General features: G+C 34.0%; 2 protein-coding genes across 6 annotated transcripts; both read left to right on the forward strand.

Annotated features, from left to right (window-relative positions):
• Positions 1 to 4,489: 4,489 nt before the first annotated feature.
• Positions 4,490 to 12,307, forward strand: LOC110647187 (histone acetyltransferase MCC1). Of its 5 annotated transcripts, XR_009147693.1 has the most exons (9): positions 4,490 to 4,753; positions 8,233 to 8,481; positions 8,609 to 8,753; positions 9,142 to 9,241; positions 9,431 to 9,659; positions 10,322 to 10,419; positions 10,666 to 10,848; positions 11,168 to 11,261; positions 12,153 to 12,307. XR_009147693.1 is itself a non-coding variant. In XM_058144312.1 (7 exons), coding segments are annotated over exons 2-7 (681 nt in total). In that variant the 5' UTR covers positions 4,490 to 4,753; positions 8,233 to 8,374; the 3' UTR covers positions 10,668 to 10,937. The 5 variants fall into 5 exon arrangements, 3 of the variants coding, with proteins under 3 accessions (XP_058000295.1, XP_021656588.2, XP_021656589.2); XR_009147692.1 differs by lacking the exon at positions 12,153 to 12,307 and having other exon boundaries at positions 11,168 to 11,386; XM_058144312.1 differs by lacking the exons at positions 11,168 to 11,261; positions 12,153 to 12,307 and having other exon boundaries at positions 10,666 to 10,937.
• A 2,225-nt stretch (positions 12,308 to 14,532) lies between these two features.
• On the forward strand, positions 14,533 to 15,654 carry LOC110647184 (protein EXORDIUM-like 6). The gene has a single exon (XM_021800891.2). The coding sequence runs from the start codon at positions 14,533 to 14,535 to the stop codon at positions 15,493 to 15,495; it is 963 nt and encodes a 320-aa protein (XP_021656583.2). The 3' UTR covers positions 15,496 to 15,654.

Consider the following 15,654-nt stretch of genomic DNA (forward strand, 5'->3'; position numbering starts at 1 on the left):
ATTGCCCCTCTTTCTTCACAAAGCATGTGGTGCAGCTCTAAAACAGAGAGGAGGACGTTGAGCTCTAACGTATACGAAATACAGTTGTTTGAAGGTGAATGGTCACCATCTGAATTATTAGCACATCTTTCAACAGTTACATATCTCTATAATTGTCATGACCCAACTTATGGCCGGATCGATACTAGGACCTGAGCTAGCCTAAAGCCTTTGATGTCTGTAGTAAGCCTAACTATTCCTCAATCCAACTCTAAGGCCCATTTGGGCCCAATTTCAAGAATTCAACCGGACAGAATTCGACCATAAAATGGATCATTTAACGGGGAGTTTTTTACTCGCCCGACCTACAAAAATAATATATAATAAATTGGGGAGCTTAGCTCACTCTCCACATAATCAAAATGTCATAATTCAAATGGGAGCTCAGTTCCCTCATCCAATCTCATCATGCATACAGTTAATGATTTTACAAGTCTAACATAACTTTTATAATACAGGCTCAAAATAAAAATAAGTGCTTCTAACACATGCGGAGTCTAAAATTTAACTCAATTGTACAAAATTTATTAAATACTATTAATGGACTTGCGAAGAAAAAGAGCATGTTAGCCATAACAAATAATTGTCCTGTAGCCTGGAAAAATAGATGAATAGGAGTGATCGTTTGACTAAGAGAGTAAAATACTAATTTTAATCATAATCTCTGTAACTATCTAAAGCTAATGCACCCTGTGGAGTGAAATGCAATATCATCATAATTTTCATATCATAACAACAGAAAGGCAATTTGGAGCACTCAAACACCCAACACTGTCAAGCAATACATATATGGGAGTTAATCCCTTATACAACTCTCTTAATCCAATCTCTGTCAGCGAGTGTCTCTCAAGCCGGACTTTCGCTTAATAAACCAAATGCGGGGTCTCAGCGAGTGTCTCTCAAGCCGTATCTACCCCGAAGGACCAGGTCTCAGTGAGTGTCTCTCAAGCTGTGTCTACCCATCCTATCCACATCCAATACCATACCATACGCACGTCACACACACACACTGCTCCAAATTACCACAAACAACATCCATAGCACTTTAATAATTATGAATGCAATATAAAACGTGCCTAGTGTTTAACTGCATAGATACATATTTATAAGTGATGCATGGGCATGCTTGAACATATAATAATATCGAAATTACAATTAAAATTAATATTTTACTCACAGACTTAACCGAAGTCACTGTGGCGGCTAGGCGGAGGAGGAAGGCTGTCCCGGCTCACCTGACAATTTTTATTACAATTATTTAATATATTTGACTCAATACAAACTAAGAAAAGATCAAAGATGTCCTAAGTCATGCCGAAAATCCGGCAGAGTCTCCCCTATACCTAGGACCTACCCAACTTGCAAAAGAGCTTAAAACGCACTTCTATATCTACAAAACACACACCCACAACTCAATCATATCACATAGCCCCTCCTGGGCCCATCCAAACAGTCAACAATCACAATATGAAAAATTACAGTTTAGTCTTTATAATTAACCCTTTTGCAAAAACTACTCAAATGAGCTCTAAAAATTCTAAAACTTTGCCCTGCGGTCCTTAGCAATATTACTAAGCTAATGCAAAAGGAATTTTAATTTTCTAAGCTACCACGAATATTCTATGGATTTTTAATCCAATTCAAGCACTAGATAATTAAGAAAAAATAAGGTTCAGGTTTACCTGTGCTGATTCCGACCCCGGGAATGCGCTCGAGACATCTGACAACGGAGGGGTAGCTAAAATTTCGACCCAATTCCAATACTTTTTCGGTAGCCTGTCTGCCCGGCCCGAAATTTACAGACTCGGGCAACCGTTGAATTTCCGCGAATTGAAGGTATCTACACGAAGCCCATAACACGGGGGTTAGTATATAATTTTTATGGAATTTTATTTTTTTAAGCTACCAGGAATATTCTATGGATTTTTAATCCAATTCAAGCACTAGATAATTAAGAAAAAGTAAGGTTCAGGTTTACCTGTGCCGATTCCGACCCCGGGAACGCGCTCGGGACATCTGACAACGGAGGGGTAGCCAAAATCTCGACCCAATTCCAATATTTTTTCAATAGTCTGTCTGCCCGGCTCGAAATTTACAGACTCGAGCAACCGTTGAATTTCCTCGAATTGAAGGTACCTACACGAAGCCCATAACACGGGGGTTAGTATATAATTTTTACGAAATTTTCTAAGCTCATTTAGTGCTCGGAAAAACACTATGAAGTTTCGCGGGACCCACAGAAAAACGGTGTCAGAAAATTTTGAAATTAATATTGCCGCGAAGCTCTCAACTAGTGGAGCACTCCGGTACTCTCGTTTTTCTCGTGGGATTCACGATTTGCGAGAAATTATCCCAAAAGTCGAAATGTGCTAAAACTTCCCGGACAAAAATTGGGCAAACCGGTAGATGAATTTTGGTGTTCTTGGTGTCTATGGAAAGCTCTCGAGGTGTAGATGAGTTTTGACACAAGACTCGTTTTGATTGGTGCCTCGAGCGGCGTCGAGGCGAGGGGGAGTGGCCGGGTTGGCGGCTGGGAAGGAGAGGCGAGAAGGAGAGAGAGGAGAGAGAAAACGAGAGAGAGAGAGAGAGCGTCGGGTGTGCGAACGGAGGGAAGAAGAAAAGGAAATGGCCGGTTCGATTCGATCGGTCCGATCCAGTCCGGTTCAATTCGGCCGGTCCTATTCATGATACAAATTTTAAATTTTTACTCTGCCTTCGGACTGAAAACGAGGCCCAAAAATTCCAAAAAAATTCTAGAAAACTCAAAAAAATTCGTAGAGTCCAAATATAATTTTACTTTTTGCCACGTGGTCTTTAACTTAATTTTTAAAAATCATCAAAGTTTTATATTTTCAGAAAATCGAACCCGATTTCTAAAATCCGAAAAATTTCAAATAATTTCTTAAATTTTAAATAAAACAAAATATAAATAATTACCCATAAAATAATAAATTTAAAAATTATGAGTGTTACATTAGTACTGTCAAATATTTTCTGTTAACCCAACACGATTATATAGTATTTATGCTATTTCATATAGTATTAATATATTGAATGGTAAACTAATTAAAAAATGACACTTGAGTATGATAGATATGTATTATTTAAAAGAAAAAAAAGTTGTCTTGAACAAATTGAAAAAAATGAATATTATAGGACCCACCGATATCTATTTGAATGATTCTCGTTGGCTTATCATTTTATGTAGATCATCTTATATGAAATTACCTTTATATTATATAATTTCTCTCAACACACACCTAATTTTTTGCATTAACCTGTTATATTCTTAAATTTTAATTTTAACCTATTATATCTTCAATTTTTACTTTTAATTAATAAAGGCAATTTTTTTAGTTTAATAATAAATAATCAAGTTTAATTTATTATTAAATAAAAAATAAATGATATATTTAATTGTTTTTCATCGTTAAATTTAGAAAAGTAATGTCCATTAATTATAATAGGATAAGTAAAAAATAAAGAATATAATAAATTAAATAAAAAAATTAATTAAATCAAGTAGTTAAAAACTAATTCGTCTTCCGGTTATATATTTGGATCCTTAAGTGGGCAAGAGAAATGAGAAAAAATTAAAAATAAAAAATGAAGAGAAAAGAAGATGGAAGGAATTAAATTTCTTTTCCGCTGTTTGGATATTTTGTTGGAAATTAATTTTTCCTCTTAATAGAATTACTTAATTGCTATGGATTTATAGTTTTATTATCATATGATATTAAGGGTATATAAATAATTTTAGTATAAATGTCATTTCACTCCAAATTAAAAAGAAATATTTTAAATTAATGAAAGGAAATTGAAAAATTCATTTCTTATCATTTCTCTCATTTATTTATTATTTAAATAAAAGATATTTAATATTTTTTTTATTTCCCCAATCCAAACAAAGAATAAATGAAAGATGCAGAATAAGATAACACAGCTATTTATTTTTATAAATACACAATCTACTTAATAAGATTTGAATTAATAAAAATAATTATGAGTAATTATAATAAATTTAATATATTAAGTCAAAATATTGATTAATATATTTTTTTTATTTCAAATTAGTCATTGAATATTTTTCAAAAAATTTCAATCACTTTTATGTGCTGGCATTCATCATCAAACAAGTATAAGAGTTTGGGTAACCTAATTTTATTTAACTATTAAATAAAGTTATCTAAAAATTCCAAATTTGGTTTTAATAAGCCTATAATTATTTAAAATTTTAATATAAATTTAAATTATATTTTAATATAATTAATTAAGAAAATTATATTAATAAAATTTTATAATATAATTTTAAAATATAAAATTTAAAAAATAAATTTTAAATTATATTATTAAAATAAAATAAATAAATTATGCAACGTATTAATAAAATAATTAATTTTATTTAGTAATTAAAGTGATACCACTCGCCCAGTTATAAAAAATAAATAAATAAATTCAAAGAGAGAAGCCGTTTCTCGGCATTTACAGTGCATAAACCGTAGACTATGAACGGGCAAGGCAACATTGTCTTCCTTGTACACCACATTCTTTTCTGTAAAATTCAAACCCTGAAGCCCTCTTAACCAAATTACGCGAGGGGTATTTTCGTTATCATGGTACAAAATCCACCCAAAGTCAAGTCTACCCAGCAATTTATATTTTTGTAAACAAGGAAAGCTTTACAAAAAGATCGAGCCTTGTCTCAAACAAGATTGTAAGTCATTTCTTTTCCAGGAAACCAAAGCAAAGCATTAATTCTTTTCAATTTAACTCGATTTTCATCTGCAAAAGAAAAGGCAAAAGAAATCCCGCCAACAATTCCCACATATTAATATCCTTTCCCTCATATTTCTGCACACTCTCTCTCTCTGGATTCTTCCCATCCAAAAACACTGTACGAGGTCTGTATCCAGCTTAGATCTCTGTGTTTTTTTTTTTTACTTTATAATTTTCCAATTTTGGGTATTAGATTCTTTTAATTTATCTGTCTAATTGATGTTTGTGTGGAATTAGTGTATATGATTTTTTTTTTTTTTTTGGTGTTCTGGGGAATGTTTAGGTAGCTTTTATCTCATTGCAATTGGTGGTTTTCTTTCATGTGACTTCAAGATTTTAGCAAAAAACTAGAAATTATGTTTTGGGCCGAGCTTGTTCTAAAAGATGGATACTTTTCAGAGAATGGGATGTGCTTGAATTGAGCTTAGTATGTAAAACTTGGTCTCGGATGATGAATAGTACTTTCTGGACCATCTTTTCTACAGTGGTTTATTGCTTTTTGTATTACTTGTAATCTTAGATGTTATATGTTGTTCATGCTTTTGAGCGAGGACTGCTAACTTCTCACAAAAGTATTTGCACGTTTACATGTTTATTGAGAACTTTTTGATGTGGCTCGGTATTTTTTTGGTTTTTCTTTCCTTCTTTCTTTCTCTTTGTTTGCTTTTATCACATTTGAAGTTCTGATACCGACTCTTCATCTGATTGCTTGGTATATGATAACTTGACAAGTTTTGACCTTAAATTTTGAAATTTTCAGGATTTTGATCTGAAATCTTGATAAGGCCTAACTTCTTAAACTTGAAATAAAACCTGTAGTTCATTTTTGCCATCTTCATTTTGTGTCCCCATTTTCTTATCATATTTGTTTTCCATCTGTTTATAATATGCCTTAAAATAGAAAGGTTGTTAGGATGCTAGTGGCTTTATTAAACTATAGTATACCTGCATGGCTGAATATCTGCTAACAGTATGCTTCATCCCACATATTGTTAATTTGTGATCATAAAATACATTATATGTTAAACTAAGCCATGTTGAGGATGGATTTGGAAATTATCACCTTATTAGAAATGGAAATTGGTATGTAGCGGAGCAAAGTTAAAATTCAATAGTTTGCCAGACCAGGGAAAAATTAATTGCTGACTAGAGCTGCAAGAAAAATTAGTAGACACAAATGCTTTATGGAATCTGAAATAGTAATGGGAATTATTGAATGCTTGTCATTGGAATTTGGAGAATATTGAATGATATTAAATAGTTTTAGAGTTGTTTATCAGTTTGGTTCTCTAAAAAGCTTCTCAGATTATAGATCAGGGCAATTTTATGTCTAGTTAAATTACTGGTGTCTTCTTTCTGTAAACTTCTGCGTTGAGTATTTAGAATTTCTATATTCTAATTTTGAGTGAGAGAGAGAGAGAAAGAGGGAAGGGGAGAGGGGGGGGGGGGGGGGTGTTGGACTTTGGAGATGAAAATTGAAAGATTTATGGATTCTGAATCAGTACTAGGAATTCTAGGGTGCTTATCATTAGAATTTGAGAAGACTTGCAGATTCTAGACAGGAGCATCTGTACCTCCAGCTCCAAGATTTACTGGTGTCTTCATCCTTCACACTTGTGTGGGCAGTGAACATATTAAGCCCATATTCTACATTTAAGCTTTGAGAGGGAGATCCTCATAATGACAGATAGACTGACACAAGTTTATGCAGTAGTTGGTGCTTTCTGAGGCGAAGATGAGAGTCCTACAATATGGATACACCAATATAGCAAATTTTAAAAGCACCTTTGTTTAAATCTGAACAATATTTTTTTAGACTTGTTGTGTTTTCAAGACTGAGACAACCTAGTTAATTAATTAGATTCTTGACAGAGACAACCTAGTTAATTAATTAGGTTTGGGACAAAGAAGGCTCTATCCCTAATGTTCAACGTTTTCTGAATATGTTTACTCTCCCTCAAGGTCTGTTCCCAAGTAGGGCTTTCATCTAGCATTATTCAAGTGTGTTATCATTTTATTCTTTTTAATGTTCAATCCTAATTTTCTCTACTTTTTTAATTAACATGTTTAAACATTCATTTCTTTTTCTATTGTCAATTGCATTATAAAATAGGTCACAGAATCATTGGAAAATGTTGAATCTGATGTCGATGTAGCATGAGATGGTTATTCTTCCATGTAGGGGCTGGGCATTCATTCCTTGCTAAATGTTAAGTGTTTAACTCATGTGTTATCCCTTGACGTACATACCTGTGGTGTGCTGTTAGTGTTGTGGGATCTAGATTTGCTCTTTCCATTAATTTGACAAGGCAAAGTTAACAAGTAGGATAGGGTTACATCTCATATTACGTTGATGCTGTAGAGTTTTGGTTGCTTTCTTGCAATATCTATGAATGTAGTGAAAATTTTCTGTTTCAGTATGTAGGATCATTTTGATTGCTGCAGATCAGTAGCTGCATTATCTTTCTCTTTGCTTTTATCTTCTCAATTATAGTGCTTTTAAGAGGGCACTGATGTTTGGACTTTAGGGCTTAGACTTAGTTAAGTTTATAGTGTTTGACTCTTTGGTTTTCAGAACCTTCTTAGGTTGCATTGCCATCTAATAGTTCTTAAAAATGTACAGCACAGGTGAAAAATATGGACATATTTGTTGTTGTTTGACTTTTGCAGATCACATGCACAGAACCTCTATTGGTGATACTTTGACCAGTCTTATCAATTGTTATAGGTTAGAGTCAGCCAAGATAAAATTTTGAAGTAAAAGAGTGCCACTTATTCTAACTTCTATGTTCAAGCTTGGTAATAGCCTGTATGATGGCAAAATATTATCTTGCTGTTAGGTGCCATGTGGCCTACGTACCAGAGAAGTCTTCTATAGGAGTGCGTGCTGTGGACATAACAGTTCCTTATTGATATTGCAATGCATGAATGGACAAGTTGTGTCATGTTTGGTATAATTTGATGAAAAGTGCTTAAAAGATTGAGAGAGGAAAATCAAACCTGGAGTCTGCTGAATAGTTATTGTTGCTTATAAGTTTCTCACAAACTTGTCTGTATGTGGTTGCTTTTAGCAGATAAATGATTAATAACATAGTTTTTCTTCCCCACAATGAATTTATTAATGAATTTGATTATGATACATATCTACAAGTAATTGTGGGCTTGCCATGAGTAGTTGCATCATATTTGGACGAATGTAATCTCTGAAGCCAATCATTAGAATCATTAAAATTTGTGTTGGCTGCATCTTAGCAAAAGAAGCAGCAATATTTTTTAATACAGTTTCCAATCTTCTAAAGTCATTAATTTTCTACTTTTCAGTTTAGCATCTCCAGTAATTATCTGTGTTTCTTGTCCCTCTTTCTGTGACTCTGTATGCCTTTTTTTTTCCACATGAAATATTTTCCTATGTTACAGGATTGAGGAAAGAAAATTTACTTTCTGTTTCCAGCAACTGCTACATGGAGATGGCGATTTGTGTGCCATAAATGGAAGAAGTTCATGAACAAACTTTCCAAATTTACCATATCTTTGCCGGGGATTAACAGCAAAACCATAAATGGTAAACCCTAAGAGCTCCCACCGCCCAACTATATGCTACAGGCCTATACGGCCATCTGACTTGGAGATTTTAGAGCGACTCCATGCAGATGTATTTCCTATCAGGTGGATTGCTTAAAATGTCCAATCCCTCCCCCCCCTTCTGTTTTTTTACTTTTTTTTTTCTTTGTTGCAGTTTATGATTTTTAAATGGTTTAGTTGTTTCTTTATGGAAAATGCATTATCTTTTCAGGTATGAGTCAGAGTTTTTCCAAAATGTCGTCAATGCACGTGACATTGTGTCTTGGGCAGCTGTTGATCGTAGTCGACCTAATGGTCAGAGTGATGAGCTTATTGGATTTGTTACTGCAAGAATTGTGCTGGCAAAAGAAAGTGAGGTGGGTGATGGGTCTTCTACATTTTTAAGGGCATGACTTGTATCTATGACTCATTGAATTATGGGATTGTAAGACAAAAATTTTCCTGGGAGAGTTGAGCTAATTTTGACTATAGAACTTAGGCTTGTATATTGTTTCGTAATACTTTGGTAACGGCTCTGATAGAGTAAATATTATTCCAATGTTACCTCTTAATTGGAATTGAATTATAGTTGTTCTTAACGTATTAATTGCAAGTTGCATGCACGACATGAGAGTGCTTAAAAGTTTTGCAGTCTTCTTTCAAGTTTTATTTTTCCATTATCCATATTAGTATACTTTTATCCAAAGACTAATTTGTTCTGGTAGTTTATGTTTCTTGTTTCTTATAATTTGTGCCTGCCTGCAGATAGGGGATTTACTCAGATATGACCCCTCAAAACCAGATCAAACACTAGTCTACATTCTGACTCTTGGAGTGGTAGAAGCTTACAGAAATCTTGGGATAGGTGGGAAATCTCTCTCTTGAAACCACAAACCCCACCACACCCACCCTCCTCCCCTCCCCACCGCCGCGTTCCCCCCCTCCCCCTCTTTCTGTTTCTTCCTCCTCCTCCTCTTCCAAGGGAACTTTCTTGCTTGAAATATATCTTGAAACTTCTCTTACTCTGATAATTATTTGGTTCTTTGATTTGCAGCAACTGCTCTTATTCGTGAGGTTATCAAATATTCTTTAAGTATTCCAACATGCCGTGCTGTTTACTTGCATGTGATTTCTTACAACAATCCTGCCATTCATTTATACAAAAAAATGGCATTCAAGTGTATACGAAGGTTGCAAGGTTTTTACCTAATCAATGGCCAACATTATGACTCGTACTTGTTTGTTTACTACGTAAATGGCGGTTGTTCTCCGTGCTCTCCATTGTAAGTAGAAAGCAGTTTTTGTAATTTTGTGAATATTTCAGCTGAATTTTATTCAACCCTAAATGACTCTGCACACGTAGTAAAAATATCCTTAGTTGCCTGGTTCTCTCTCAACCTTATTGGTTGTATAGACCTTTTTTGAGTAAAAATTCCTAATGAAATACGGACCTACAAGAAACAGGATGCAAATGGAGGAAACTTGCTTTTTATGCTTCTTTTTCGACACCTCTCTTTATTCCTTTTTCTTTCTTTCTCTTTTTCTTGTGGGAAAAACCTATATTTGTGCAAGATTGAGTGCTAAACAGTTGTGAAAATGCGAGAACCGTTCGATTTTTAATGTTTGTCAATTAGCTTTTTGGTGTAGATGTGGTATAAGAGTACTAAGCTCATATCTGAAAATACTTGGACCATCTGGTCATGGTTAGGCATTTGGATGTGGCAAGTGTGAAGTTCAATTTGATTTGAAGGTTGGGAATAACTAAGCATAACTTGTCCTTATCTTCAAAGTTATGTTGCAGATTTTCAATGATGTGACGGTCTTTATTTCTTCTTTCTTCTCTTAGTTTTCATTACAGAAGATGCCATAGGATACCTTATATTTGTTCCATTTGTTGTGGCAAGAAATTGTTAATGTTGAGGAGTGCTGGTTGATTTCTCTGCAGGGAGTTTGTCACAGCTGTGGTGAGCTACGTGAGGAGTGGTCTTAAGATGGTAGCTGCGAGGCTACGTAAGAATGAAGAGAAGCAGAAGTGGCCCAAATGTAAAGAAACCCACTCTCTTATATCAATTCAAAACAAGAGAAATCTCACCACTGAGTGTACTAGTTACGAATGTGTGTAATATTCTTATTTTACATCGTTGCCTGACATATTATGGGATTTGGAAAAATGTGTTGCAAACTTGTGCCTTTTTTCTGTAATTACTTGCACTGATATTTGATAGTCCTAACCATTGGATTTCATCTAAAAGTTGGGTGTATTTTTTAAACTTGCCTTCTGTTTTGTAGGATCCTCTTCCCAAGGAAGAGTGATATTATATAGATTCTTTCAAGGTTTGTGATCTTATCTTGATATGATACTGTTTGGCTACAAATTTCAATTCTTGAGAAGACCATCGTTATGCTGTTGCAATCTGCTACAAGGGCAGGAATTGAGAGAGAGAGAGCGAGTTGGGTCATTGTACGTGTAAGGTTGGTTAGCAAGCTAAATAGCTATAAATTTTGTATTATAACTTATTTTGGATTCTTGATGTAAATGAATAAGATTTCGCTTTGTTTTCTCTTTTGTGACTTCTCTTCTTCTCTCCTCTTTCTGGAAATTCTTCTATTTCCGTTTCTGGTTCTTGCAGTTGGTATCAGAGCTTATGGTCTTTGGCCATGAAGTTCTGCTGCTAATTCTTCCTCCCCTCTTTCTCCTTTCTTGAATCTAGGGTTTTTCCCTCGTTTTTGTTTCTTCCTATGAGCTTCTTGTTTCTCATTTTCATTGCATTCTTCTCTGTACTTTCCTAAGGCCATGACAGGGGAAATTTGTTTTCAAGAATGGAGGAAAGAAGTTGCAGCAATGATATTGGAATGGGAGCATCATCGAGAAGCCCAACCATAATGTATGATGACTGAACTCAAATCTTTAATTGTATTATTAGAATATGGAAGAGAGATGTAAAGGTCAAAATTCAATGGTGAGAAGGATGCATTGTAACTATTTCAGATAGTAATTCAGAGGATGCAATAGGGTATTCTTATAGGGTTTTCTCTTCTGTGACCCATAACAAGGGAGATCGTGTTGAACTCAAAACTTGCTTCTTGGAGAATCAAAGGGCTAGATTTGAATAACCCGATGGTATAAAATGTGACAGAAGAGGAAAGTGTGAAAGAGAAGACCAAGACTCTTGTAGATTTGAAGGCTCCTGGTTGCTCATCATTATAAGGGTAAATTACACCAATCATTCTTGAATTTAGGGGCGTTCGTAAATTTCAACTGTTCCCAAGCTCTACGAGGGCAATAGAAAGTTTATCGGTTAAAAATATAAAATTACTATTTCACCCCTATTTTTGCCCCATCCCAAAAATGACTGTTACTTGCAACCTCCTAGAGTTCCTGGTTCACATGGGAATCAGTATTGTTGTCGGTGCCATGGCTAGTTTGCTTGGCCCTCGTTGTGTAGTGTTACCATGCATTGCCTGAGGCTGACGCTAGATACCGGCAAGCTTCTCCTTGTGGCATCGCAGGTCTTGGAACCATTCCAAAACCACATCGCTGGCAGCCAAGACAGCCCAATCATGGCAGCGCTCGATACCAACCACTTGCACACTTTAGAGGCATGCTGCAGGCAGCCACATTTGATACTCTTATTAATTCATTTAGTTTTGTTTTATATATTATATTCGTGATTGATTACATATAAACAATCCAAGCACTGTTTCTATGTGTAGGATTTACTTGTTAATGGGTACTAAAATTTGCTAAATCACAATTCACAATCTTCAATTTGCAGATGAGGGAATGAATCGACAAAATCACTGGAGAGCGAACCAACCTCACCTATATCAGCGGAAACTGCCCTAGAGATTAAAGTTCAGGCAGCTTGATTCATTTTCATTTTTACAGAGGACCAGTAACCTGACCATATGAACCTGGTGTTTTTTTCAGAGTTGATAACTTGAGTTTAAGAATTGCATTTTTTGAAACGGTTGTCATTGGATGTCTAATGATCCTGTAGCAATTCTTTTCATGATGTATTCAATGCTTTTTTACATAACATCCTCATTAGATGAACTCAAAGCATTAGAAAATTGAGTCTGCAGTTGCAAATTTTGAGCATTCACAAGTTCTTTGAGATCTTGAAGTGGGATTTTGAGTTCTCTCTTACATTAATAATTAATGGAATCTCACTGATAAAAATTAAAAGAATTAAAGTAAAATGATTTATGGTAACAAATTGAAGTTTTTTCTTTTAAAGAACTTTTTTAATAGAATTAGAGTTAAATGATTTGACGTAACACACTGAAATTTAGGATGGGAATGAATCATTTTTTAAATTCAGAGATGGTCTGTATAATTTACCACTCCATGATAGAGATTGAGAAGTTTCAATTCAATGAAAAAAAGGGGGTCAAATACAGTTTGCTGGGGTTTGATTAAGGAAACAAAGCTTTGAAAGTAACATTGTACCTTACATTCTTTAATATAAGGATGTGAATGTTAGTTAACACTTTACAGGTAGGTCAAATGGTAAATATACAATGTGGGTCGAAGGATGTGATCAATTTTTTTTTCCTTTTAAATATTAAAATTATTATTAAATATCAGATAAATATTCATCTTCTTATGAGTGAAAAGAAACTAAATTCATGGAAAATTTCTCTTCTTTCTTTTTACGAAAACCATCATTTGATTTTGAAAATAATTAACATTTGCTCTTGAGAATATCCCAAATCACTAAAAAAAAAAACAAAAAATGACTATGTATACTAGCTGCAACCACTATTTGATTTAAATAAAATAAATCGCTTTAATCGATTTAATTTGATAATTCTGTTTGATTTGTATGATAATTCGATTCGATTTGATTTCATTTTAAGAAAAAAAATCGATAAAATCAAATTAAATTAAGTGAAACTATGTCCAAATCAAGGTAAAAATCATGAAATAATATGAAAATATGACTAATCAAGGTAAAATTATGAAATAAGTTGAAAATCAGGTCCAAAGAAAAAAAACTCATTAAAAACCTAAATTGATTGATTCGAATTGAACTAAACCGATTGTTTTGATTTAATTTGATTTTCTTAACATTTCAATTCAGTTTGTAATACTTGTAAATTGGATTAATTCAATTTTTGGCACTCCAGTTCTATTTGAATATATATATATATATATATATATATATATATATAGAGGTTGGAACCAACGTAAAATTATTTAAAATTTTTAAGTGGGTAAATCAAAATGTAGTTCCTAAGGTTTGGCAAAACATATAATTCGTCTCTATATTTTTAAAATTTTACCTATTTGATTCTTGAGATTTTAATAAATCTACGAATCAGTTTCTACTATTAAAATCATAGTTAAGTCACCGTTGATTTTAAAATTTAGGTCTAAAAATACAAGAAATAATTTGTAGGTTTCAGTAAACCTTAGAGATTAATCTGTAGATTTTATCAAATATTAGAGACTAAATTATTTTAGATGGAAAATATACTAAACGGTATTTGATCATTTTTCCTCAAACTAATAGCGATTTTACTGTAATTTTAATGGTAAGGACTAATCTGTAAGTTCATTAAAATGTGAATGAGTAAATAGGTATATTTTAAAAGTGCAAAGACTAATATGTAGGTTTTGTTAAATCTTAAATACTAAATTATAATTTATTATTTTTAAGCAATTGTTTTCTATGTAAGCAAAAATAAATAAATAAATAAATATATATATATATATAACTATTATTTGCCATATACTGCACAATGATATCTTTTATGATGATAATTAATTAACATAGGTGGATTCAATCTATCATATTATTAATAAAATAAATTAATTAAATTTCTATACATTATTTATATTTATTTATAATTATATAAATATAAAAATAATTAAAAATTAAATTATATGTATTCAAAATTGTATTATAATAAATAGTTTAATTAATTTAACCAACAGATAATGTATCTAAAAATTTCTCCTTAATCAATATTACTATCAGAAATTAAAGATAAACCAGAGCAGACCAAGAAAACAAGAAGACCTGAATTCAACAACCTTATTAATTAGCCGCTCAAAAAAGCTGCTGGAAAAATCAAATTATGACCATTGTCTTCCACCATTTTAGCCATTTAATCCTCTATATTAGACTTTTCTATTTTAGTTCATCCATGCGAACACCACTTATAAATTTACCTTCCGCCCTGCACGCCAAAACGAAACTCTTGGCAATGGCGTCTTCTCTCCCAAATCCCTTCCTTCTTCTTCCTTTCTCTTTGCTCCTTCTCCTCCCTTCCTGTCTCGGCAACAGCACTGTCGCCATAACCCACCACGGAGGTCCTATCCTTACCGGAAACCTGAACCTAACTTTCATATGGTATGGCCAATTTGGTCGCGTCCAAAAGAACGCCCTTCGAGCCTTTGTTGATTCCTTGAACTACAATGCAGCTGCTAACTTGCAGCCCCAGGTGTCTCAATGGTGGAAGATTGTCGAGGGTTTCCAAGATGCTGCCGGCAAACCTAATGCCCCTATCATTGTGAAAGTTGTCAAGCAAATCACCGATGTCGATTACTCTGTTGGGAAAGTTTTTACTCGCGATTCGGTCAAGCCTCTGATACAGAAGGCTTCCTCGGATGACAAAGATGCCATTCCTGTTATTTTCACTGCTAAGGATGTTAGTGTGGATGGCCTGTGCAAGGGCAAATGTTCAGAACATGGAGTTTTAGAAAACAAACCGTATCTTCTAGTGGGGAACCCAGAAAATGAATGTCCCGGTGCCTGTGCGTGGCCATTCCACAAGTCAGATTCTGGACCGGTAGGGGTAACATTGAACCCACCAAATGGCAATGTGGGTGCAGACGCTATGGCCATTGCATTTGCAGAAGGACTAGTTGATATTGTGACAAACCCATTGAATACAGGGTTTTTCCAAGAAAACAACGAGAGTCCTATTGAAGCAGGTTCAGCTTGCCATGGAGTTTTTGGAAGTGGAGCACTGGCTGGCTACACAGGAAAAGTAAGAATCGATCCAAGTACCGGCGGTGGTTTCAATGCCCATGGATCCAGGGGCAAGAAGTTCTTGCTCCCTGCTATTTGGGATCCTAAAACACATGCATGCTGGACCTTAATGTAGCTTATGGCATGGGAGAGAAAATTAATTCGTTCTGCTTGTAAATTTCCTTTCATTTTCCTGAACGAAAAATGGAAAACACAAGTAATGTCCCATCTCTTTGAATTGATTTCCTGATATGTATTTTGGCAATTACAGTGGCATAACTTGTTCATGGGTTAT

This window comes from Hevea brasiliensis, chromosome 3 (genome assembly GCF_030052815.1).
Source record: "Hevea brasiliensis isolate MT/VB/25A 57/8 chromosome 3, ASM3005281v1, whole genome shotgun sequence".
NCBI lineage: Eukaryota > Viridiplantae > Streptophyta > Magnoliopsida > Malpighiales > Euphorbiaceae > Hevea > Hevea brasiliensis.

What these genes read in the sequence shown, in the direction of transcription:
- LOC110647187 (XM_021800896.2), top strand. Translation starts at nt 8,375, where the DNA reads ATGGTAAACCCTAAGAGCTCCCACCGCCCAACTATATGCTACAGGCCT. An exon ending in GCAGATGTATTTCCTATCAG is followed by an intron (nt 8,482 to 8,608) that starts GTGGATTGCTTA and finishes TTATCTTTTCAG; the next exon opens with GTATGAGTCAGAGTTTTTCC. An exon ending in TTACAGAAATCTTGGGATAG is followed by an intron (nt 9,242 to 9,430) that starts GTGGGAAATCTC and finishes TTTGATTTGCAG; the next exon opens with CAACTGCTCTTATTCGTGAG.
- LOC110647184 (XM_021800891.2), top strand. Translation starts at nt 14,533, where the DNA reads ATGCGAACACCACTTATAAATTTACCTTCCGCCCTGCACGCCAAAACG.